Raw genomic sequence first — 23,016 nt, 5'->3', positions numbered from 1 at the left:
TGGTTGGTTTCCTCTCTCTTTTAATCTGTGTTGCCCAAACCTTTCCCTAAGGATGTCTCAGTTGATCGGTTTGCTTAATTGACTAATTAAGCACCCAAATAAGTTTCACCGAATCTGTTACCTGCTTGACTTGACCAATTCAGCTGGGGGTTCACTTACTTTTGAAATGGACTAATTCCATGTTTCATGTAGTTTTTTGGCTACTCAAACAAGTCCCTCCAAACAAGTACATGCAAATGATAAACATAAACCTGACATTTCATCTATGGAAAATTGGTGATGAAAAAAAATGAAAAATCATGCTAAAACAACAGAAAACTCTTAGTGCTCAAGGGGTTCACATACTTTCAAGTGGCACTGTATATACAGGTACCTTTTGGCGTGTGATGAAGGATTATGGTGTGATCTGCACCACTTCCCTATATATCTAGGCACAAGAGCACTAGGATGCTTGTGAAGCTGGTCTTGAGGGTTTTATCTACAAATCTCCCACAGTTTTAAGTGCATTGTGACTAATGGTGCTTATGTGCTGAATGGTTAGGACCTTGGGGCTAAATGTGGGGGCAGATGGCATAATGCTTTTACATCCAATCACTGATTGCACATCTGCTGTTTCCTTTACAGAATATGAGGGACGATCCCATCCACATTATCAATGTGTCCATCCGGTCTGTTGACACAGAGGACGATGAAACTCTGGTCACGGAGCTGACCGCTTTTGCCCAGTCTAAGGTCAAGACTACAGAAGAGTTTGTGGAGCTGCTGTTGTCAGAGTTTAGTCACTGTAGTGTAACCTAACCTTTTTGTTTATTTAAAAACATTTTTTTTTACAGAAAAATATTTTATATGAATATGGCATCAGAAGAATTACATTTTTACTTGCCCAGAAGGTACGATTCCAAAATGATTTCTTATAAATTAAAGCTTTTTCAATTCAAGTTTTACTTTTTAAGATGTTTACCAATATTAAAGAAAATTCTCCTTTTTTTAAAGCGGGAATTCCCCAAGTTTTTCACCTTCAGAGCCCGAGATGTGGTAAAATAATGTTTTTAATGTTCACAAAACTTTTTTGGTTTAATGTTCACGTTTTGTATACATTTGCTTTGCATATCATTTTCCAAACTGGAAGACTAGTTTTCCTCTCACTGAGGCCTTAAGTCAGTAGTTCCCATGTCCTTGCTGATCTGATCATTAGCTTTCCCTCCCTTAGTTCCAAGAGGACCGTATCTACAGGAACCTGGAGCCAGCTCTGGCCTTCCAGCTGGAGCTCAACCGCATGCGCAACTTCGACCTGACGGCTGTGCCCTGCGCCAACCACAAGATGCACCTGTACCTGGGTGCCGCCCGCGTTGAGCAGGGCACAGAGGTCACTGACTACCGCTTTTTTATTCGTGCCATCATTCGCCACTCGGACCTAGTCACCAAGGTAACTGAGCTATACCCGTACTGCACGTCATGTAGTGGTAACTAACTTTATCTCAAATAGTTTTTCCTCACATATATGTGCTGCATCTGGATCCAGAAACTTAATTGATAAGTAACATTTTTACCTCAGTAGCAGTCACCCAGCCTTTTCTCTGCGTAGTCTCAGTCTCTTTATTTTCTCCCGTTCCTCCCTGTAGGAGGCATCCTTTGAGTACCTCCAGAACGAAGGTGAGAGGCTGCTGCTTGAGGCCATGGATGAGCTGGAGGTGGCCTTTAGCAACACCCATGTGCGCACCGACTGCAACCACATTTTCCTCAACTTCGTGCCCACGGTCATCATGGACCCCTCCAAGGTGTCTACATATCCATGCTGTGTCAATTCACTTATTTAACTGCACAGCCATCCAATTCGGACTTATTCTGAGTACTGAGTTTTGAGTATTTAGTAAATGGAAAAAAATACCTAATTGCCTCTTGTAGATCGAGGAGTCTGTGCGTTCCATGGTGATGCGTTATGGCAGCCGACTGTGGAAGGTCCGTGTCCTGCAGGCAGAGATAAAGATCAACATCCGGCTGACGGCCACGGGAAACGCCATTCCCATCCGACTCTTCCTCACCAACGAGTCGGGCTACTACCTTGACATCACTCTTTACAAGGAGATGATCGATCCCAGCTCCGGACAGGTATAATTCAAAGATTCATCATCTAATTCATCTCTATACCAGGGGAGGCTTAGCCATCTTATTTCCAACATAATGGGTGGACAATAGAATAGAACACAAAAGAATGGAATAGAATGCTGGATAATAATCACATAGAATTTTTGAACTAGATCCAGAAGATTCTCTGTGATGTGTTTTGTGCAGGCACTTTTTATTAAGAGTTGTTTGTGTTTTTGTAGATCATGTTCGAGTCATATGGGGATAAGCAGGGTCTCCTGCATGGCATGCTGATCAGCTCGCCTTATGTCACCAAAGACCTCCTGCAGGCCAAGCGCTTCCAGGCACAGAGCCTGGGCACCACCTATGTGTACGACTTTCCCGAGATGTTCAGACAGGTGGCTATCCTTTTCTCTTCATTCTGTCCTTTGCTTATGAAGCTCTGTTCTTGCACGAATACCCATGAGGTTTGATCCATCTGTCTGTGGCTGGGTATAGTTTAGCAGTGGCCTTGATACCACAGTTATAATTGAGGCTAGATACGCCCCAGTGTTGAAAAGCAAGGTCAGTGCCATAATATTGAAACCATTACTCTGTGGTCCGTGGCTTGTGATTCTAACCGTGTTTTTCCCTCTTCCAGGCTCTGTTTAAAGCATGGGGTCCAGGTGGCCGCAGTCCTAAAGATGTGCTGCTGTGTACAGAGCTGGTGCTGGATGCTCAGGGCGGACTGGTCCAGATGAACCGCCTCCCAGGAGACAATGAGGTAATGCCAGCTCAGGGCTGCTCCAGCAGGATCAGGGCAAAGCTTCAGTAAGGAGCCATTGCTGATACTAGCCACTGGTTGTTAGTCTATTATGTGAGGTAAAGAGAGGTAAAGTTATCTTTTGTGGCTTTTGCCATTTTGTTGCCTCTTATTTGTAGGATATCACAAAGATTAGAGAATCCCAATAATGAAAAGCCAAAATAACAGTAAAACGACTCTTGAGTTACAGTTGTGTGTTCTAAACCTCTGTTGTACCCTCACTCTGTCCCAAGGTCGGCATGGTGGCGTTTCGTATGCGCTTGAAGACTCCCGAATACCCGGAGGGCCGTGACATCATCGTCATCTGTAACGACATCACCTTCAGGATCGGCTCGTTTGGGCCTCAGGAGGACCTGCTGTTCCTGCGGGCATCGGAGCTGGCACGCATCGAGGGCATCCCCCGCATCTACATCTCTGCCAACAGTGGGGCGCGCATCGGTCTGGCTGAGGAGATCAGGCACATGTTTCAGGTGGCCTGGGTGGATCCCGCTGATCCCTATAAGGTAGGCGCTCACACTCATACACCATGTTGCAATTAGCCTCCTCAGAAGTTTTTGGACAACAGCAACAACTTGGTTTGCTAACAGAAATGTGTTACTGCTTCGGACTTTGAAGTTGGTTGGAATATTTTAGCTCTTTGACAGTGCTGCGTGGTCATAGGACCTGATGTCTCTGTTGTTTAGAGCAATAGCCTGGTGATGTTCTATCTGTCTCGGGTGTGGTGTGGGTGCGTGTACTGACCCAGAGATGTTCATGCTCTGGCCTGCAGGGCTTCAAGTATCTGTACCTGACGCCCCAGGACTACACACGGATCAGCTCCACCAACTCTGTACACTGTCACCACGTGGAGGAAGGAGGGGAGTCCAGGTATGCTGCTCTCTGCTCTCAGGTCATCTGATTGACTTCCCACTACTCTTGTTGGGACCTTCTTATGCTACCTCAGGAGGACACAGGAACACAGAATAACAGATGCTGGATGTTTGTTTTGTGCACACTAATGACAAATTAAATGATTTTACGAGTGCCATGTCCCTGCACACTTTTGTGTTGGGTCTAGTTTTTACATTGTGACATAAGATATGCTGACAGAGTTTCTGAATGTAGTTTGTAAGTACTTTAAAACTGCCAACTGTAAGAGTGTTTCTTTCCCCGCCCGCTCCACAGGTACATCATCACAGACATCATTGGGATGGAGGACGGCCTGGGTGTGGAGAACCTGCGGGGGTCGGGTATGATCGCTGGGGAGACCTCTCAGGCCTACGAGGAGATCATCACCATCAGCATGGTACTGCTTCACAGATTATTACCTGGTCAGAGTCACTGGGCGTGATCATGGTGCTGCCTCACAGATTATGTGCTCTTAATCATCTAGCCTGTGTATCTGTGTGCCAGTCAAGCCACAGTGTTGTGTACCTTTATATTTATACAATGCATTTGAGCTGTGCTAAAGACACTTGTTTTATCAGCTATTCAAATGCTGCAGTGTCATATTATAATTATAATTAATTAGAATAAAGTGAATGGTAGAATATAATGTTTATATATATATATATTTATTTATATATTTATTTATTTATTGTGTGTTTGTGTGTGTGTTCACATTCAGGTGAGCTGCCGTTCTATAGGCATTGGGGCCTACCTGGTGCGCCTGGGCCAGAGGGTGATCCAGGTGGAGAACTCTCACATCATCCTGACTGGAGCAGGAGCACTGAACAAGGTGCAGCACCCTTCTCAAACAAGACCCCACACCTAGAGGCAGATAGTGGTCTTGCTCACGGCGCCTAGAGGCAGACAGTGGTCTTGCACAGGCCACCTAGAGGCAGACAGTGATCATGCACACACTATAATCTTGCAACTTGGCATAGTTGAATTAGCTTGTAATGTGATATATAATTTATAATGTTGTGCAGGATGGCAAACAACCGGTTCATGTTATCTGTGCTACAAGTCAAGGAAATACTCTGCCTACTACAGTTAGGTTCAGGCACACTTTGATGTATTAATGTCTAAGCTTTGAATTTCTTATTGGTTCTTTATGTATGTTTTTAACCTTCACAGGTGTTGGGCCGTGAAGTATACACTTCCAACAACCAGCTTGGTGGCATTCAGATAATGCACAACAATGGCGTCACACACACCACTGTGCCAGACGACTTTGAGGGAGTCTTCGCCATCCTGCGGTGGCTGTCATATATGCCAAAGGTAGCTGTCAAGTTGTCTTGGGTGTTTCCAAAGACAAATATTTGGCCTAATTTGACTCTCCTCCAAGTGAAGCGTTGATTGCCAGGTTCTAAAGTTGAAAGAGACAAAAGCGCCCTCTCCCCACTAAGCCATCACAGGGTTAATTTCCTGTGCGCTTTCAGTGGCTTTCTCTTAACGTTTCTGTATTTGTGTGCGCGCATGGGTGGGTGTTCAGCTTGATTGGTTTTGTCCTCACTGTACCTGTTTTTTAGGGCAGTGGCTAAGAAAGTGGTCCTCGTTGAATTGACCTCTCCTTCATTTAGAACAAGAGCGCCACGCTTCCAGTGCTGCCCCCTACTGACTCTGTGGAGAGAGAAGTCGACTTCACCCCCACAAAAGTTCCCTACGACCCCCGCTGGCTGCTGTGTGGCCGACCCCACCCTAGTAAGTCCCTCTACAACTACTGCTATCAGTACCACCACCACCACTGTGCGACCCAGCCCTGTGGAGGTCATTCATCACCATCTGTGCCATATGCTGTAACTGCTGAAGTTACAATATATCTGGGCTGGGTGATTGTGTGTAAAGTTGAAGGAAAATGAAACTGAGTTTGTGGAGTGACCATATTTGCTATGAATGTAAGACTGAGGTGCCGTTGCTGTACATGTCATGTAACCGAAGATGTTGCATCATCTCTAATCTGTGAGTCTGACAATATTGGAGTATGTTTAATCTGTGGATCAGACGATATTGGAGTTTGTTTAATCTGTGGATCTGACGATATAGGAGTATGTTTAATCTGTGGATCTGAATATATTGGAGCTTGTTTAATTTGTGGATATGTGCCATTTGTCCCGTCTGTAGCCCAAAAGGGGGCATGGGAGAGTGGCTTCTTTGACCACGGCTCCTTCATGGAGATCATGGAGTCCTGGGCTCAGACGGTGGTTGTTGGCAGAGCCAGGTAAGGCACTTTTTAATCCCCACCTCCGCCCGAGGGGACACAGGTTCAAGTCTGGCCTGATGTCATTTTCCAATCCTCTCCCCACCTTTTCTTCGCCTCACTTCCTGTCATAACTTCACTGTCCTATCCAAATAAAGGTATAAAAAGCCCAAAAATAAATCTTAAAAAAAAAGAAGAAACACATTGGTTAAGTCAGCATCAGCTGCAGAGACTGAGGCCATGATGCACCTTACACAGGTTGGGAGGAATTCCTCTGGGAGTGATTGCTGTGGAAACACGGACCGTTGAGCTGGCCATCCCAGCAGATCCGGCCAATCTGGACTCCGAAGCTAAAGTGAGTGCTCAGCTCGGTTCATCTCCATCATTTCTATGTTGTCAGCAATACATGACTGAATTGTAGCACCTTTAAACTGAATAAGTTAAATGATTTGAGATGAGATGTTTGTATTTAATGACCAGAGCCACATTCTTACAGATCAGAGAGTTTTCATTAATCGTTCGTTAATCCAATACATGTTTTGTCAGATTCAGTGGATTGCTCCTCATGGTCACCTAGCTTTCTGTTCTGTGTGTGCACTGAAAAACCCTGATTTTCGTACACAGTCCTAGCTCTATAAATGGGAAACAAACAAAATTGCTTGGACTGAGCAATATACTATTCCGGCCAATCAACACCGTTGCCTCAGGAACGCTGATGGACAGAGTGAAATAGATTGGCTATTGAGTTCAAATATAAACAGTCTTTCACCAGAATTGCAGACCACACCTTTTAAATATGTTGTTTCAAACAAAGTTATTATCATCGGAGTATGAGGTCATGGTAATAATCTAATAGGAAGAAACACTCCATGTCCTTGTAATGAAACAGAATTAATCCCCTTTGTATTCTGTTTTTAGGTCATCCAGCAGGCAGGGCAGGTGTGGTTCCCAGACTCAGCCTTCAAAACGGCCCAGGCCATCCGGGATTTTAACCGCGAGGGCTTGCCTCTGATGATCTTCGCCAACTGGAGAGGCTTCTCTGGGGGAATGAAAGGTGAGACACGATCAGTCACTTTGGAGTTACTCAAAATCAATGTTGCTTTCCATGTGTACCATGTATTTTTACAAGCGTTTTTAGGTCATACATTCATACATACTAGAAGTGAAAATCACAAGGAACAAGACTATATTTAGTAGATGGATCAATCTGATGCTATTATAGGAAAACGTTGTTGAGAAGGAACCATTTTTAAAATGGATTTTGAAATGGATTATGGAAGGATTGAACAGTCAACTGTGAAGTTAATATGTCCTAATGCCTTTCTTCTCCTCACACCAGACATGTATGACCAGGTGCTGAAGTTCGGCGCCTACATTGTGGACGCCCTGCGTGAGTTTCACCAGCCCGTGCTGGTCTACATCCCGCCCCACGCTGAGCTGAGGGGAGGCTCATGGGTAGTCATCGACCCCACCATCAATCCACTCTGCATGGAGCTCTACGCAGACAGGGAGAGCAGGTGCTCCATTCTAACTCTCATTAAGTTCAAATGGAAAATTATGCCGATTTGGACACCCATGTCTTATTTGTCTCTACCGTTACGCCCCCTCTCTCTCCTCTCTCTTTCTGGATACTCTCATTTATCTCATTCTCCCTCTCCTTCTCCCTCTCCCTCTCCCTCTCTTTCTCCCTCTCCCTCTCCTGTTTCCTATTCCTCTCCTCCAGGGGTGGTGTGTTGGAGGCAGAAGGGACAGTGGAGATTAAGTTCCGTAGGAAAGACCTTGTGAAGACCATGCGCAGGATAGATCGTGCTTATGCCGATCTGGCAGACCAGCTGGGTAAGCTCACCAAACTGTGTTAGTGTGGTGAAGAAGTAGAAAAACAAAAGGTCTGTGTGTGTTTATAATCTGAACGTAGGGGGTTCTAGAATGCTCTCTGGAGCAACCGGCTACTCTTGTTCACAGTAAGTTCTGTTTCTCTGGCGAAGGTTCACCTGAATTGTCTCCGGCTGAACGGAAAGGTCTGGAGGGGAGGCTCAAATCACGGGAGGAGTTCCTTCTGCCCATGTACCACCAGGTGGCAGTGCAGTTTGTGGATCTTCATGACACCCCTGGGAGAATGCAGGAGAAGGGAGCCATCTCAGTGAGTGAAACCCTGCCAGCCATACTATGCATGCTGCTTTGTTTGCATCACCGTTTAACTCCAGTGAAGAAGAAGTACTTAACTTGCAATAACAGCAGTTACATTCCTGCACTTTTTTTCTATTTCTTATGTAAAATAGTATTTATTGTTATGATAGGTCTCTATTGCTTTTAGCTTGACTTTGGACAAAAGTGTCTGCTAAATGACTAAATGTAAAAAGTAGATACCCTCTCTTCACTCCATACCTCCCTTAGATTTCAGACCCCTAAACTTGCCGTTTATAGATTTATAGTTTCCCAAATCTCGCTAATAAACAGTGTTTACTGCTACACAGGACATCCTGGACTGGAAGAACGCTCGTTCCTTCTTCTACTGGCGTCTACGGCGCCTCCTGCTGGAGGAGGTGGCCAAGGCGGAGATCCTGCAGGCCAACAAGGAGCTGAGTGACGGCCACGTCCAGTCCATGCTGCGCCGCTGGTTTGTGGAGACGGAAGGCGCCGTCAAGGTGAGCCGAGTAGACTTGCTCAGGGGACTAAAGCTCAACTAGGCCTAAACGATTTTCCTGTGAATATACGAAAATGCACATATGGATAAACACTACAGATATAGAGCACGTTTGTCACAGTACGTGCTATGCTCTGCTTAAATTAAAAATAATTAAGTTAGTATCCTTGTGGGATTACATGAAGAAACATAGTAAAATGTATTTTTTTGCTTGACATGGAGAGCATGTAATTCCCATTGGTTAACCACCCATTTATTCATGCATGGCTGTGGTTGGACCAGTGGTTGGACCAGTGGGTGAAATTGACTTTGTTAATTTCCCAGCCCCAAACATTCTTCCTTTAGTACAGTACCCAGTTGGGCTTGGTGTGAAGCGTGGTGTCCTCTGTGTTAAAGGCATACCTCTGGGACAACAACCAGGCAGTGGTGGAGTGGCTGGAGAAGCATCTGGCCAAGGAGGACGGCACACGGTCGGCCATCAGGGAGAATATCAAATACATAAAGAGGGATTATGCCCTCAAACACATCCGCAGGTACAACTGGGTGATGTTAGGGCTAATTGGGTTTTGGTTGATTCTACTGACTCCGCTTACGTTGTATGAGCTGAGAATGTGTGTCTACTCTTCTGACTTCTCAGCCGGTAGAACAGGGGTGCTTACAACACCAAGGCCATGGGCTTGATACCCACGGGCTACACACACTGATGTTGATTATCTGTTGCCTCTAGTCTCGTTCAGGACAACCCTGAAGTGGCCATGGATTGCATCATCCACATGAGCCAGCACATCACCCCGGCACAGAGGGCCAAGATCTCCCACCTTCTAGCCACCATGGACAGCCCCAGCCCAAGCCCCAGCTAGGCCCCGGGGGGGAGGCTTCCCAGACGTGCCCCTTTACGAAGCCTTTACATGCTGGGACCCAGGAGGACTAAGCTGCCGGATGCCAACCTCCCTCTAATGGAGCTAATAAATGCCAAACTGTTGTGTAAACTTCCAACTGTTTTCTCAGGATCATGGTAATCAAGTCGCCAGTTCAGTAATGTGTTCTATTTTGTGATCTATTGTGATACATTTTTGTGAGTGTGTGATCTATTTTGACAAGGTTTCAAAAAGGAACAAGGGGAATCCTATTTGAAAGTCACTGTAATGACGCCCAGGAAAAAACTGATATATTCGCCTACAGTATTCAACAGTAGTGGTAACAGAGTTGCCTTAACAGACATTCACTACAAATCTCTACCTTGGATTTCTGCTTTATTTTGTACACCACACAAGACAACCATTTTAGTGTCACAGAGGACAAACTGTACTGCCAGACTGATCAGTATTTAGCCTCCGGTATTTTCTGACGGACGGACGGACGGACCGTTTTTAATCTGGGCTGATGGTGGGCTTTTCTCAGTCATGTTCCACTTCCAAATCGCATTTCTTTTGTGTGCCGACTGCTGAATGTACTGTATGTTGGACGTATCGCTGATCATATAAGCTGTTTCACAAAGCCAGTCACGCACAAGCCACACATACAAAACCAAGCCTCTATTGACTCATGCATGGCTTCGTTTGTTGACAGATGTCCAAAGGAACTACAGGGCAGAATTGCCGGTTGATTTCATTTGTGTGGATTTTGTGTAAGGTATGTTTTAGATGTACGTGATTTTTTTGGTGCCATTGAGTGTTTGTACCAAACATGTTGAACCGTTGTACCTCTGTCTTAGGGTATTTAAGGAAATGCACATATGAGTGAACACTACAGATATAGGAAACGTATGTCACAGTACGTGCTATGCTCTCCTCAAAATGAATGAAGTTAGTGTATCCTTGTGGGATTACAAGAAGTAACATAGTAAAATGTAATTTTTTTTATACTTTAGTCAACATTTACTGCTCTACATTTCATGCTTTTCGTTGTGAGATGTCCAATGAAATGCTGTGGATGTTTTGATTTTACTGTCCACAAACCACACAGTGTCACAGAAGTCAAGTATGGCGATGCTCCTTGGGACATGACGTGTGGGGTTAAGAGAAAGCCTCAACTTGACACCTCCAGCTTGTTTTATGATATTAGGATTCCATTTTACCGGTGTCCTCCAATGCGTCCTGTTGAAAATGTGGTGTCAACGGTGCTGAAAATACCACTTGACATATTCAAGTAATAAAAGTATTTGACGCAAGACCTTAGAAATGCCCATGGATAGTGTTGTGCCCCTCAGTCATTTATTGTACATTATTTGACATGTTTTCATCCAGAGTTACACAGAAATGCTCTGCAATGTTCTTGCTTCAACTGGAACAGCCGAATCACAGCGGAAAACACATTTCTACATGGATTCACTTTCAAAATCTTTTTTGTACTGTACGCCTTGGAAACATTGGCACATGTCTGTGTTTGGCTTCACTGCATAAGAACTTGTCACATTTTAATCACTACCAGCAGGGTCTTGCAAAATTGCAGTATTTATGTACAAAAATCAGAATCAGCGTATTTCTTCCATTTATAAATATAAATAAACACAAAAAAAGACACACAATACCGTTACACCGCCTATCACGATTCAACAGACAAAAAGACACACCGCTATCATAACAATACTAACCGAAGGGTCTGGTGAGGACTTCACAATACTAGTAGAAAATGGGTCAAAGGATAAAAAGTGACTTTTGAACTCCACTATATACATGGTGGCACATTTTTTTTTTGTATGTTTTGTTTTTATTATGAGCCCCGTACTTCCTTTGTGATAACTAAATGTGGAAAAGGTTGTCCTTTTATAAGTCATCGGAAGCAGTCCCTTTTAAAATCCTTGATACCGTCTCTTGTGTTTCATTGATAAGTTCACGTTCGGGGAGAGTAAATGTCAGGGGCCGTGATTTGCCATCCTGACACAAAGGAGCTCTGATAAACACTTCAAGTGTTTTGGAGCACAAAAATATAGTTTACAAACAGGTCTTTGAAGATCATTATCCTCCCTTAATTTGGTGTCAGAAGTGAGATCTACGTCAGGGGAGTTTGTTTTTATCCATAGTCTTTCCTATATATGCATCCTTTTTGGTGATGTGTGGCCTGGTTGTCAGTGTGTTAAAGCAGGATGATAGGTTTGGTGACTCCCTGCGAGCCCATGTACTGGGAGGAGAGGGCATCCATGGAGCTGACGGATGTGTAGACCCCTGTCAGCTGGAGGTCGGGGTACTGCAGGGCGGGAGAGCTGGAGGAGGCCGGGGGCATGCTGCTGGTGTCCAGGTCACAGTCAGACAGACGCAGGGGAGAGTTGCTGAAGGTTCCCAGTGCATCCAGGTTAAAGCTATCATCCTTCATCTCCTCCCACAAGTTACCTGCAAGAACCACAGTGCGTGAATACATGGAATCGAAGGTCCTATATTGCGTTTTACAACTTTCTCAAAGTAAGGTTGACACATGCCACAGCATACCATGACCTGAATGTGTGTTATTCAAATTTTTGTATTCAAATGTATTTTAATATTACTTAAATAATACAGTGTGCGATTGCATTATCTCTAATAATAAGTTACACAAAATCTAAATGTTGTGATTCATATAGTATACATATATGTACATATATTTATAACATATAAAAATGAAAGAAACAATTGCTTTGTGGGTTTCACTAGGTGGTGTGCTCACCTTGTAATGCAAAGTCCATGATGCTGGGGTCCAGAGCATCCACCTCATTATTGAGGTCTCCGGCGTGGAGGGTGTAGAAATCATGGTGCGGCCTGGCCTGATGCTGCTGTGGGTGGGGGCTGTGCGAAAGGTCGGGCACCGTGTGCAGGGGGGGCGTCTGAGCCGGGGCCGGCGAGATGGAGCCCAGCCGGGACTGGCAATGCAACTGCAGCTGCAGGTGGTGTTGCTGGTGGAGGGGGTGGCACTGCAGGGCGAGGGTGGCCATCGCCTGCGGCTGCACGGGGATGGTGGGACCGGACACCGGTAGCCGGGTCATCCCTGGCTCCATATTCTTCCGTTTGCAGCTCTCCGGCCGGTCTGTGATCAACTTGTCCAGCTCATCTAACGAAGGCAAGGTACAGGAAACAAAGAGGTTAGATGTATTCATCCTTGTCACTGGCTCTACAAGCTTGACCCTAAGGTGCCTGTTTATTAAATCCATCATTACATTGATATATGCACTTGTGACAATACTGATACAAGTGCCACTCAAGCTGAAGTAAAATATACAACTTGGAAATCAGATGACTTATAACCAATGCATTAACCTCAGCTGCAACGCATTAACTTTTCACCTGTAATACAACCTACTACAGTGATATTTTATAGCTCAACTGGTAGAGCACAGGATCAAGCAAAGCCTGAGGCACGGGGTCAGTTTTCAGAGAGAATGCTGATGTGTCCCTTGGCTGACCCATGTGGTGCTTTTGTAGAAAACTATCGTGGAAACAGGTATCCTCTTTCCCAGAAGACTACTATATCTAAGATAGTGATCATGTGTGTGCTTAAACTGAGCCTCTCTTGATCCATTCTCTGAAACAGCAAAGAGAGTTAGGACTGTCTGCAGAAGCCCACACTTGGATTGACAATGCTGCAGCAGACTACAGTCAGAAACAGTAGCTATTTCTGTGTGTTTAAATGGATCTGCTCTTGATCATTTAAAGTCTGTCTTGGGGGCTGTTGGTAGTTTAATGATCCAGGGCTCAGAAGGGTGAGAGAGTTCCCGGGGGCACACACACACACACACACCTGGGTTGGCCATGCTGCGTCGGATTGCGGGCAAGTCCTTGCGTTTCCACTTCTGCATCTCCTCCTCCATCTTGTCGATCTTGGCAGGGTTGAGGGCCCACAGGCAGCCTTTCCGCGAGGAGCCACTCAGCTTGTTCTCCACCTTCTCGAAGCACTTGTTCAGGGACAGGTTGTGGCGCACAGAGTTCTTCCAGCCATCAGGAGCAGTCTAAATGAGAGAATAAGAAAGGCAATGTAAGAAGAAAGCTTAAAAAATTATAATAATGATGTGTGTGATTCACACAGTGTGAATGTAGATATAAACGACAAAAATTGACATTTTGTCTTGAAAACAAGTAAACGGTGTGGCGATGTGCTAACCTTGAAGTAAGGGAAGTGCTCCTTCATGAAGTTGTAGATCTCGCTGACTGGTAGACTTCCTGTCTTACTGTTTTTCAGTGCCATGGCAATAAGACAGCTGGAGAAGACAGGAGCAGATAACAGTATTGTTACCTTAAGTACCGTATGTCTATTCTCAAAAGGGACCACTTCTTAGGACAACCAAGAACCAAAAGAAAGAATTAACTCCAAGGGAATTAACATGTAGTTGGTTGAGGAAAAAGAGACAATGGCCTATTTATGTAGGTATTTCTCAAATGCACATATGACTCCCTGTTCAGGGCCTTTACCTGTATGAGTAGATAGGCTTGGGGAAGGACTTTGGATGCAGGTCCTGGTTGTTGTGTGGAGCTATGCGAGGCTGAGAGAACAGTGTCTGACTGTTGTAGCTTCCATACAGCCCGACAGGAGAACACTATGGCATGGATGAAAAGAAAGTTAGATGTATTATCAGCAGCTGCTGTAGGTGGCCTATTTTTTATAAGGGATGGAATGATATATTATATTATATGATATGTATAATTATGAATGTGATCGTAACAGTGGTATAAGTACAGGTGTATGATAACTGCACAGCGTCTGTATTTCCTATAGGACCCTAGTGCATGAATACAGCGTACTACACAATTCCATATATGGATGTGAGTGTTACCTGCTGGCCTGCCTGGGCGAGGGCGAGCACCTGCTGGGTGGAGGGTGGGTAGACGGACGCAGGGCAGGGGAACCCAGGAGAGAGCTGCCCATTCAGAGGGTACTGCGTCATCTACAGAGACAGAACAGAACACGCTTCAGATGAGGGAAACAATTCAGCTTTGGAATGATGATGCATCTTTAGAGATACTACGCCTGCCAGAGCTCACAGCAAACTGGTTTTCTCTCTTTCCTTAATAAAAACATGCTGATTGGTGAGTCCTTGGCTGACCATTTGTGTAGGCTCAGTGCTGAAGAAATGACTTACGCTGTTCATTCCCAAAGGACTGTGCTGCATGTTGCTCTGCAGGTGGATCATGGAGTTTGGGACCCCAACCAACGTCATGCTGTTCATCTGAGCTGTGGGTACAAAGGCATCCCATACACAAAGACTGTTAATGAACCTGAATGTGACCCAGCAGAGCCATTCAATGCAGTGCCTGATTGTAGAATGAATTGATTTCACTTATCAATTGAGATGATTTTCACAACAACAGTTTATATAACTACAAGCAGAGATGAGAGGGACCCAGTAGGGCATAGTTTCCATGGAAGCATGATGTCATTATGTCATTGGCCTAATTGTGAGCTGACTTCCTGTTTGGCTGCATTGCCGCCAAATTAAATATGCTATAACGGAAAGATTGGTTCTGAAGATAAAAAATCAGTCTAATAACTTTCATGAGACTTAATCTGTTTCAAATGTGTTGAATAATTGACAGGGTTTGTGGCCTCTGAAATCTTTTTAAGGATTTTGATTAAATCCAATTTTGCGGCCACATAAATTTGGTCGACATGATAGATTGTCATTTCCCATCCTTGGGATCTCCTAGGATATCACCAGACCTAACAACCACTTTTATATGGCCAACACATCAAAGGCTTTTAGGAAAAACGTGTTTTGGCTTATTGTTAAAGTTTAGTGTCAATTCATCAAACCGTGGCTGAGATATGACCTCACTTTCTGTATGCTTTTGATTTAATTTGAAACGGTTTTGAAAATATAACTCCTTGAGGCTTGTTCTGAAGATCACCTGTAGCAAATTTGGTGAATATTGCACAACATTTGAGGCCTGTGAAGAACAGTTTCACTGCTTGGCCCCCAGTTAGACTGTGCACATGTACAAATTATTATTCTAGATAACTCTAATCATGGTCCAGTAATCCAGACACTTCTATGTAACAGTAGAATAATGTAAGCACAGTGTTAATAACTACTTTAATAATAACAGTAGTCTCCGACTCACCTGCCTGCTGGTCCAACAGAGTAACCTGGGATGAGCCGTTGTAGTCCGGCCGGCTGGCTCCAACCTGCTGCAGACGGGGCACGTCCACAGACGTCAGCCACGACAGGGACTGCAGGTCACCTGGGAGGTCCTCTTTGTTCAGCTGGGAGGGGTCTGTGGTGAGTAACCTGGGAGAGGAGGGGTCACATGTTTACAACTCTCCTTCTACCGCTCACATCCAGGTCACATACAGTTAGTACAACTTCCTGTCTTATTAAAAGAACTTAATTTAGAAGCCTTTGTAAACTGTATTTCAGAAAGCTAGCTTTCTATGTAACCATATTTTTTATGTTAAAAGAGGTTTGTGAATTGTGAAATGTTCATGAAGTCTTCATTGACACTGGATACTATTAAACATAGAAAAATAAACCAGACAAATACAAAGACAACTGCCTCAGATATGATATGCATCTGGAAAAAAAACATTGCCATCATGGAAATGCTAAAGATAACCTAATAGTAATAAATTATACATTTAAAAATGTAAAAATAACAGTATAGGTTGCAGTTCTGGTGCTGATGCCTGTTTTTGTTAACAATGCAAACTGGATAGCGTTAAATGGTTAACTGATTTCTCAGTGTCCTTGCTGAATAATGACATGGTTCATCAGCACATCCCAGGCTGCATACAATAAAGGACAAAACCCAAACATGTGGCTGTTGAACAACATAATTAGTTCAAAGGGCTGTAGAACCATGTTGGGACAACTGAGCGAATGCGATCACAGAAACTAAAAGTGTGAGCTCTGAACAAATGTTAGGGTAAAAGTAAAAGGTATGAATGAAGGGGTGCTACAAATAAGGATGCTGAAAGGCTGCCAAGGCTGTTGAGGAAATTATGACGCGTTCATAAAAAAGTCACTCAGGGGTTGAGTTTAGGTCCAAGGTGGGGGTCAGGCAAGGGCAAGCACACACATTAGGGTAAGAGGTCAAGCGGCTTCAGCCGGGGTACCTCTCAGATAAGATCTACATGGAAGTCATTACAGCAGTGAAATGAGTCTGCTTTGGCACTGAGGGGTTACCATAAAGTGGATGAACAAATCGCAACATTTCAGTGGGCAGGACAGAGCATAAGATGGGGGTTAGTGGCGCCATGAAAGCTGGTGCAGCTCCGTTTTCAGTCGTCGTCAAACTGTGCACCGAGGACTTGGGCTGCCGCAGAGAGCTACGGAGCCAGTGGAGCAAGGGTGAGGTGTGCTGCACGCTTCAGTAGGTGTGACCTGACCTCAACTCTCTGACAACATTCTACACACACACACGTCTACATGGACAGGACATTGCTGCGATGTGGCCAGTCAAGACCAAAGACCACAGGTTCCTTTGGTGGAACACTTGTGGTTGCGATGGTGGTAAGCTGAGCTGAACAGGGACGCTATGTTGAATTAAAGCACAGATGAGTGTGGGAGTGATGGTTTATGGGGGAGACAAGCAGATGGAGGGGCAGGGAACAGGTGTGGCTGGTCTCTAACGGAGAACTCGATAGGAGCAGGAAGGAAGAATGACAGTGCTACAACAAGACAACCATCATTACAAAAAAAAAGATAGATTCTGTGCTGCATTCTGTGCAGTATTGATCTAAAAGCAGCGTACTGGAGAGGTAGATAAGGTGTGTGTAGAGTAAAGCCACATACTTTTCCAGCTCTTTGCCAAATATGTCTTGCTCTCTCAAATGGACATATTCTCTGTGAACACATCTCAGCAATACCCTTTTCTAAAACAACCTTGCATGGTGGAAAACACCATTTTGTTTTAACAGCTCTAGGTTGCACGCTCCTAACAGGGAGCGAACCCCCCCCCCCCCCCCCCCCCCCCCCCCAGTCTGTGTAACAGCTCTTGTCACACACACCTGTTTCTGGGGGGAAAAACCCTCTCTTCAACAGCTCTTATGCCGTACTCAGCTCTTAGTGAAATCCCTTGTTGAGACACAGAAGTATGAGACAGCATTACACAGTAGTTCTAATCTACTTCAGGCTGAGGATTTTATGACATCATGTTCAATTTTGAAAAGTGCAAACAGATGGAAGAGAAACACGAAGAGAAAGCGCACAATCGCATTTCGGCTTATTCTCAGCAAGCATGTTGTAAGAGCTTTGGTTGCACAGAGAGAGCCACTCACACTGGAAAGACATCTATAATCCATCTATTTAGTTATCATACAGGCCTATTACACAGTGAAAACAAAAGGGATAATCAGATTTGATTAAGCCTCTCATCTGAAGGTTTTAGTCCTCAGTTCCTGAGCAACCACTACCCCGTCCACGCATACATTTTTGAAAAGGTTTCCTCAAACGTGAACAAATCTCTCTTTTTTATTTTCTGCACTGTTTCTGTTGTACACTGGATGGGGGAATAAAAGATTAAAACTTTCACATGAGCAGAGTCAGAGGAAGAAAGCAGAGTCCTCTTCAACTCCCCTCCTTTTTTCCTTGCACTTGTTCACTCACAGCTAAAGACAAGTTCAGTCATTGGGGTCGCTATGACAACACTCACTTTTCAGTTATTTTGTTGGTCTGGACACTGTAGACAACCCCACCCCCAACACCACCACCCCCATCTAAACTACTTCAACACACACACACACACACACACACACACACACACACACACACACACACAACCACACACACAGACATGCTCCCCCTCTTCAACCAAATCAGGTGACCACAGACCCCCTCGTACCATTGGCTGAATCGTACGTAAACAACGCCGGAGGCCATTTGAACCATGGGGCTGTGGCACACGTTGTGTGTAACAGTTGGCCTTGTCTATTGAAAAATGATCACCTATTGTGTCCCAAACGACAAATCTGTCCAGTGGCACGTGGCTCTATTGTCTCCTCACCGCCCCCCTCCCTCCCAGACCCTTCCTTGATTGTCTCCACCGGTTTTTTGTTTTTTTTTAACCAACCCACTTGCATTAATCTGCTGGAATGACAGGCCCCACAGACCAGCCGCAAATAGGATGCCATCTGTTTGCCTGTCCCTTTCCATCCAGCCAGCCACTGCCCTTATATCCCCACCCCCAACCTCTCCCAGGAGAGACGGGGGGATGGATGGATGGATAGGCAGGAGAGGGTGACTGGGATGTGGAGTGTTGGGGGGGATGGGTTTACCCTGGTTAGTCAGAAAAGCTCAATTCAGTGGGCCTTGAGGACACAGGGTTTTTTTTTTTTTTGGGGGGGGGGGGGGGTAGTTGTCTGAGGAGGGTTAGTCATGGTGGCTCAGGGAGGAAAAGGTCTCATGAATAATCCAGACACACCCGTTTGAGTGAAATCAGACTCAGGCAGCATTACCTGCACACCACACTCTTGCTTTGAAGTGCCCTGTGCAACCCCCTCAACTTCCCTACAAACTGCACCTCACTGAAGGACAAAGAGACCAACCATTTCAACACCAGCTGTCATACGCGGCTATCCTTACAGGTGTCAGTATCATCAAGCAGCCAAAGATTTCAAATACGAAAGAATGCTTCAACAACATTTGTGTCAAGCAGTGGCCAAATTTTCATCGTAAACCAAATGAAATCACTGTGACAAAGTATGCAATAAGCCAAAATACTGCTGTAAAAATATAAACATGCTTCTATGTGGGTAACAAAACATATGTTATTTCATGATTTGTTTTTTTGGAGCCTTGCTACCTCAAAAGCTCTTATCTGCAAATAGTGCCTGAAACCTGGATAACACTCCTTTACACTATCGTCTCACATCATAGCTCTGCTTAAACATATTAAAACTAAAAGACGTATACGTTTTCATCTGGGAAGAAATCTATTTCATTATATATATTTGGGGCTTTGGTGTGTATATGAGTGGCTGAGACACTGCCAAGAACCTTTAGTAAAGGTAAAGTTTGTAAAAAAAACCATTGCATCTATTTTAGTTATTTAGCAGACGCTTTTGTCCAAACTGTCATCATTTCTTTCCCTTTGCTTCTGTTGTTTTGGTTTAAATTGATCTCAAACTAAAATTAAACAAATATAGTTGTGCTAACTGTATTAAAACTAAACTTCATTGTAAGAAGAATAATTACACATAATTATTTTTACTGAAACAAAATGCAATGTGAGGCAATGAATTATGGAAACAATTCACTTCTGATGAATCTTAGAATACATGGATTTGCCTAATATACGTCAGTGTAAAATTATATTTAAATGATTCAAAATGGGAGAGGAAGGTTTTGAGAATCTTGGAGGAAACTGTTTAACATGCAAAGGAAGAACAACTTACCCCCTACGACCTCATTCCCTATCATATTTGCTTTATATTTGCTTACCAATTATATTATATTAAATTTGTATTACTGAATCCAAACTGTTCCATAAGAAGTTGTCAATATAACATTAAGGGGGGTGCTCTGTCTCATCTCTTCATGATTAAGGCTAACATGTGCTATCATCATCGATAATCGAGAAGGGATAGTAGGTTTGCAAGGGGGATGGTTTTCGTCCATGTTTTTTCCAGGAGGGATGGTATCCCCCTACATGCCCCCACAACTCAAGCCCTGCCCATAAACCTTAATGGTAGACAGTATTGTAATTAATAACAACAATCTAAAATCTGAATATTTCCTGAGAAAAGTTTTCAAATATTTCCTGAGAAAAGTTTTCAAATATTTCCTGAGAAAAGTTTTCAAACATTTCAGACTTTTCATTTCAAACATTCATGGTACACTAGCTAGCCTATGTAGCCTGAGATGTGTGGCTCATTAGAATCCAATTAGACATGGGGGGCAAACATATATTTTACTTGTTCAACGAGGCAAAACATGGTCCCGCTCTGGACATCTTCAGAAAGAAGGCTGCGGGTGAGCAAAATTTCACCCTCCGCCCCTCCCGTCTTCATCGTAATTGGGAGCCATTGGCTCTCGGCAGTGACCCCAGCACCCCCCAATCCCCCAAACCCGCCTGGGCAAAGGGCTCAGCCGCTGTCTGCGCCGACAGCGGCCGTGTAAACAGAGCTGATGAGGTCTGACAGATCCATTCAAACCCCCAAATGATGTATTCTCAGGGATTCTGTTCTTCAGTCCTTTTGTCCACTAATAACTATTAATGTACCCTAATACTTGTTGATAGTATTTAGGACTATGCAATACCGCTTGACAACAGCCTGTTTTGCAACTTAATAAATAAATACAATGTTGGCTATTACGGTTAGCTAAATAATTTAAAAAACGTATGTCACGGAGCCCATAATAAAAAGGTCCAAACAGATCGTAACCCTTTGGACAGGATATCGCATGAAACATTTTTACCATTCGATAATAGGTCCGGTTCATATGCAGCCATGCATGTATAAAGAATAAGGTGTTTTACCTGAAGTCTTGCGGGGAAGCGTGCTGACTTTCCATAACCCCAGGCAATCTGGTTGTGATTCCACTTTCTATCATCTTCTGGGATGCAGGACAACCTGTAATGTTTGTCAGAAACAAGATCATTTTATTTAAAAAAAAGTATAAACAATACGTAGGCTATGGTGCGTATTTCACATATAAGTAGGCCTATTGAACTTTGGCTAATATTAATACTAATAAACTTTTTTCTTTTTTTTTTTAAGCAGCCTATCAAGTTTTTTAACACAGGCCTATCAAGTGGGCCAAAGTTAACGTTATAACATCACATCACACAATGAAGTAACAAGTGTCTGCTTGCAATACAAAAGGTAAAGGCTTTCTTTAACGGTGGTGGTCATCCAATGTACAAATAGTCTTAAAAGGTGTACATCTAGTTAGCCAACCGTTATCTAGCAAAATTCAACCTATTTTATTCGGTAATAGGACACACAAACATGCTATCTTCATATACATTCTGTATAAAGCCAGTAGCCTACAATGTTTCAAATAATTAACCAGCAATGTTACAAAATAAGTCCGTGGGTTAACGTTACATTGTAGTTTCTTAACGGTCAAAGCAGTTAGCAAAAAAACCTGTTTCATCCTAACATTGTCATGAAGGCTGTTTAGCTGAATCACGTTTGCTCATCACTGGCTCATCAGAAATCATGAAATCATGAAAATGAAAATTATTTATAGGCTACAAAATATGATTAAAAAAAAGAATGAGTACATTCGTGAAGTAAATGAAAAACTCACCTCTTTTGATTGTGTTTGAGATCTATGGTAGCCAATATCCCAGTAAGTTACAGTATTGATGCACTTGTCCCTCGAAACCGTTTTTAAATTTCCCTCTTCGACACTGTCCCCCAGGCTGTCATGCGCAGTCTTTGAATGGAGTTCGAAATACTTCAGGGGGTTGGATCTCAATGACAGCTGCTGCCACTGTAATAACGACGGATGTAACGCCCACCGAGAAAAAGAAGAAACTTGTTATAAACCTGAACATGTTCTTTTCCCCCCCGAGTTGTGATTTAAAAAAAAAAGTAGGCTACCTAGGCAGCAAGTTAAAGATGTTGACATGGTTCTTATTTAAAACATGCAACTGATTACAGTTCGTGAAAGTAAAGAAGATGAAAACATTCAAAAGCAATGCGTTATAATTTCTTTCGCAATCATTTGCAAATTGTTTGGGCTGTCATTTTAAACTTACCCTTGTAAGTGTTCTCATTCCGTTTTGTGGACTACAGAATTGCTGCCGATCTGAAACACCTTGCACTCTGCCTAAATTGGCATCAACTGTAGTTTAAATCTAATTGTAAGGCTAAATATTTGTTTACAATCTCAATAATTCAGGCTTCATGATGAATCCCTTCCTATTTCTGCGGCTATTCATAGTATCGGCACACACCAGGCAGCAGTCGGCGTTTTGTGTTGCTTGTGAATAAGTTGAAAACTGTGTGGGTCAAATATTAGAGCGCCACTACTCCCGCTCCCACAGGCGCTCAGCAGCGGGAAAGGCAGAGAAAGAAGCGCGCATCAAGTGCACCGTGAGGACGACAGTCTTGGCTATAAATAGGCTACTTCAGCCAGGATATTTTTGTTTCTGTTTACTAAATCAGCATTCAATTGTGAAAATTAGTAATATAGTGTAAATAATCGCCCTTCTTCCGTGTGAACGTTTGTTTAAAAAAATGTGTCAGATAAGGCTACTATTTGGGATCCATTTTCAGTTTGAAATGTATTTTCGTATGTAAACTAGAAACTTAACACATCGATTATTAGGCCTTGAACGAAATAGATTTGGATAAAGTCTTTTAGTCACCCTATGTTTATGAGATGAGATGAGATGCTGACAGCAGAAAACCCACATGGGACACCCCAGATGGTAAATCGCAGTGTCACAATAGGCTCAATCAATGCCTATTTCCAACGGCCGAAAACCTGTCTGGAAACCAAGAACATGCACC

The 23,016-nt window shown here is 43.7% G+C and overlaps 3 protein-coding genes across 10 annotated transcripts in view; 2 read left to right on the top strand and 1 right to left on the bottom strand.

Moving 5' to 3' along the window:
* The window catches only part of acacb (acetyl-CoA carboxylase beta), a 30,885-nt gene extending 20,044 nt beyond the window's left edge, over positions 1-10,841 (top strand). For all 8 annotated transcript variants that reach the window (XM_080852764.1, XM_080852760.1, XM_080852761.1 and 5 more), the window contains 23 exons: positions 625-732; positions 834-890; positions 994-1,035; positions 1,211-1,426; positions 1,623-1,778; positions 1,906-2,109; positions 2,328-2,483; positions 2,726-2,848; positions 3,121-3,390; positions 3,657-3,754; positions 4,052-4,172; positions 4,494-4,604; positions 4,946-5,089; positions 5,392-5,512; positions 5,933-6,029; positions 6,267-6,363; positions 6,927-7,062; positions 7,348-7,525; positions 7,732-7,844; positions 7,994-8,148; positions 8,483-8,653; positions 9,049-9,185; positions 9,380-10,841. In XM_080852764.1, coding sequence (XP_080708890.1) covers positions 625-732; positions 834-890; positions 994-1,035; positions 1,211-1,426; positions 1,623-1,778; positions 1,906-2,109; positions 2,328-2,483; positions 2,726-2,848; positions 3,121-3,390; positions 3,657-3,754; positions 4,052-4,172; positions 4,494-4,604; positions 4,946-5,089; positions 5,392-5,512; positions 5,933-6,029; positions 6,267-6,363; positions 6,927-7,062; positions 7,348-7,525; positions 7,732-7,844; positions 7,994-8,148; positions 8,483-8,653; positions 9,049-9,185; positions 9,380-9,512 — 3,144 coding nt within the window. In that variant the 3' untranslated portion in view covers positions 9,513-10,841. The remainder of the gene's footprint in view (positions 1-624; positions 733-833; positions 891-993; positions 1,036-1,210; positions 1,427-1,622; positions 1,779-1,905; positions 2,110-2,327; positions 2,484-2,725; positions 2,849-3,120; positions 3,391-3,656; positions 3,755-4,051; positions 4,173-4,493; positions 4,605-4,945; positions 5,090-5,391; positions 5,513-5,932; positions 6,030-6,266; positions 6,364-6,926; positions 7,063-7,347; positions 7,526-7,731; positions 7,845-7,993; positions 8,149-8,482; positions 8,654-9,048; positions 9,186-9,379) is intronic.
* An 886-nt stretch (positions 10,842-11,727) lies between these two features.
* Positions 11,728-14,773, bottom strand: foxn4 (forkhead box N4; the record flags this gene model as incomplete). The annotated part of the gene is made up of 7 exons (XM_080852602.1): positions 11,728-11,981; positions 12,292-12,672; positions 13,360-13,567; positions 13,720-13,816; positions 14,028-14,152; positions 14,390-14,500; positions 14,696-14,773. 7 exons carry the CDS (start codon positions 14,771-14,773, stop codon positions 11,728-11,730), a joined length of 1,254 nt encoding a protein of 417 aa, XP_080708728.1.
* Positions 14,774-14,825: 52 nt separating this feature from the next.
* Positions 14,826-23,016, top strand: part of LOC308376306 (unconventional myosin-Ih-like) — a gene marked incomplete at both ends in the record, with an annotated part of 29,700 nt that continues 21,509 nt past the window's right edge. The window contains 2 exons of the mRNA XM_080852601.1: positions 14,826-14,837; positions 15,719-15,832. Coding sequence (XP_080708727.1) covers positions 14,826-14,837; positions 15,719-15,832 — 126 coding nt within the window. The remainder of the gene's footprint in view (positions 14,838-15,718; positions 15,833-23,016) is intronic.

This window comes from Sprattus sprattus (assembly GCF_963457725.1).
Source record: "Sprattus sprattus genome assembly, chromosome: 15".
NCBI classification, from domain to species: Eukaryota; Metazoa; Chordata; class Actinopteri; order Clupeiformes; family Clupeidae; genus Sprattus; species Sprattus sprattus.
The sequence above is the reverse complement of the archived record's forward strand: the minus strand, read 5'-3'. Positions and strand labels throughout refer to the sequence as shown.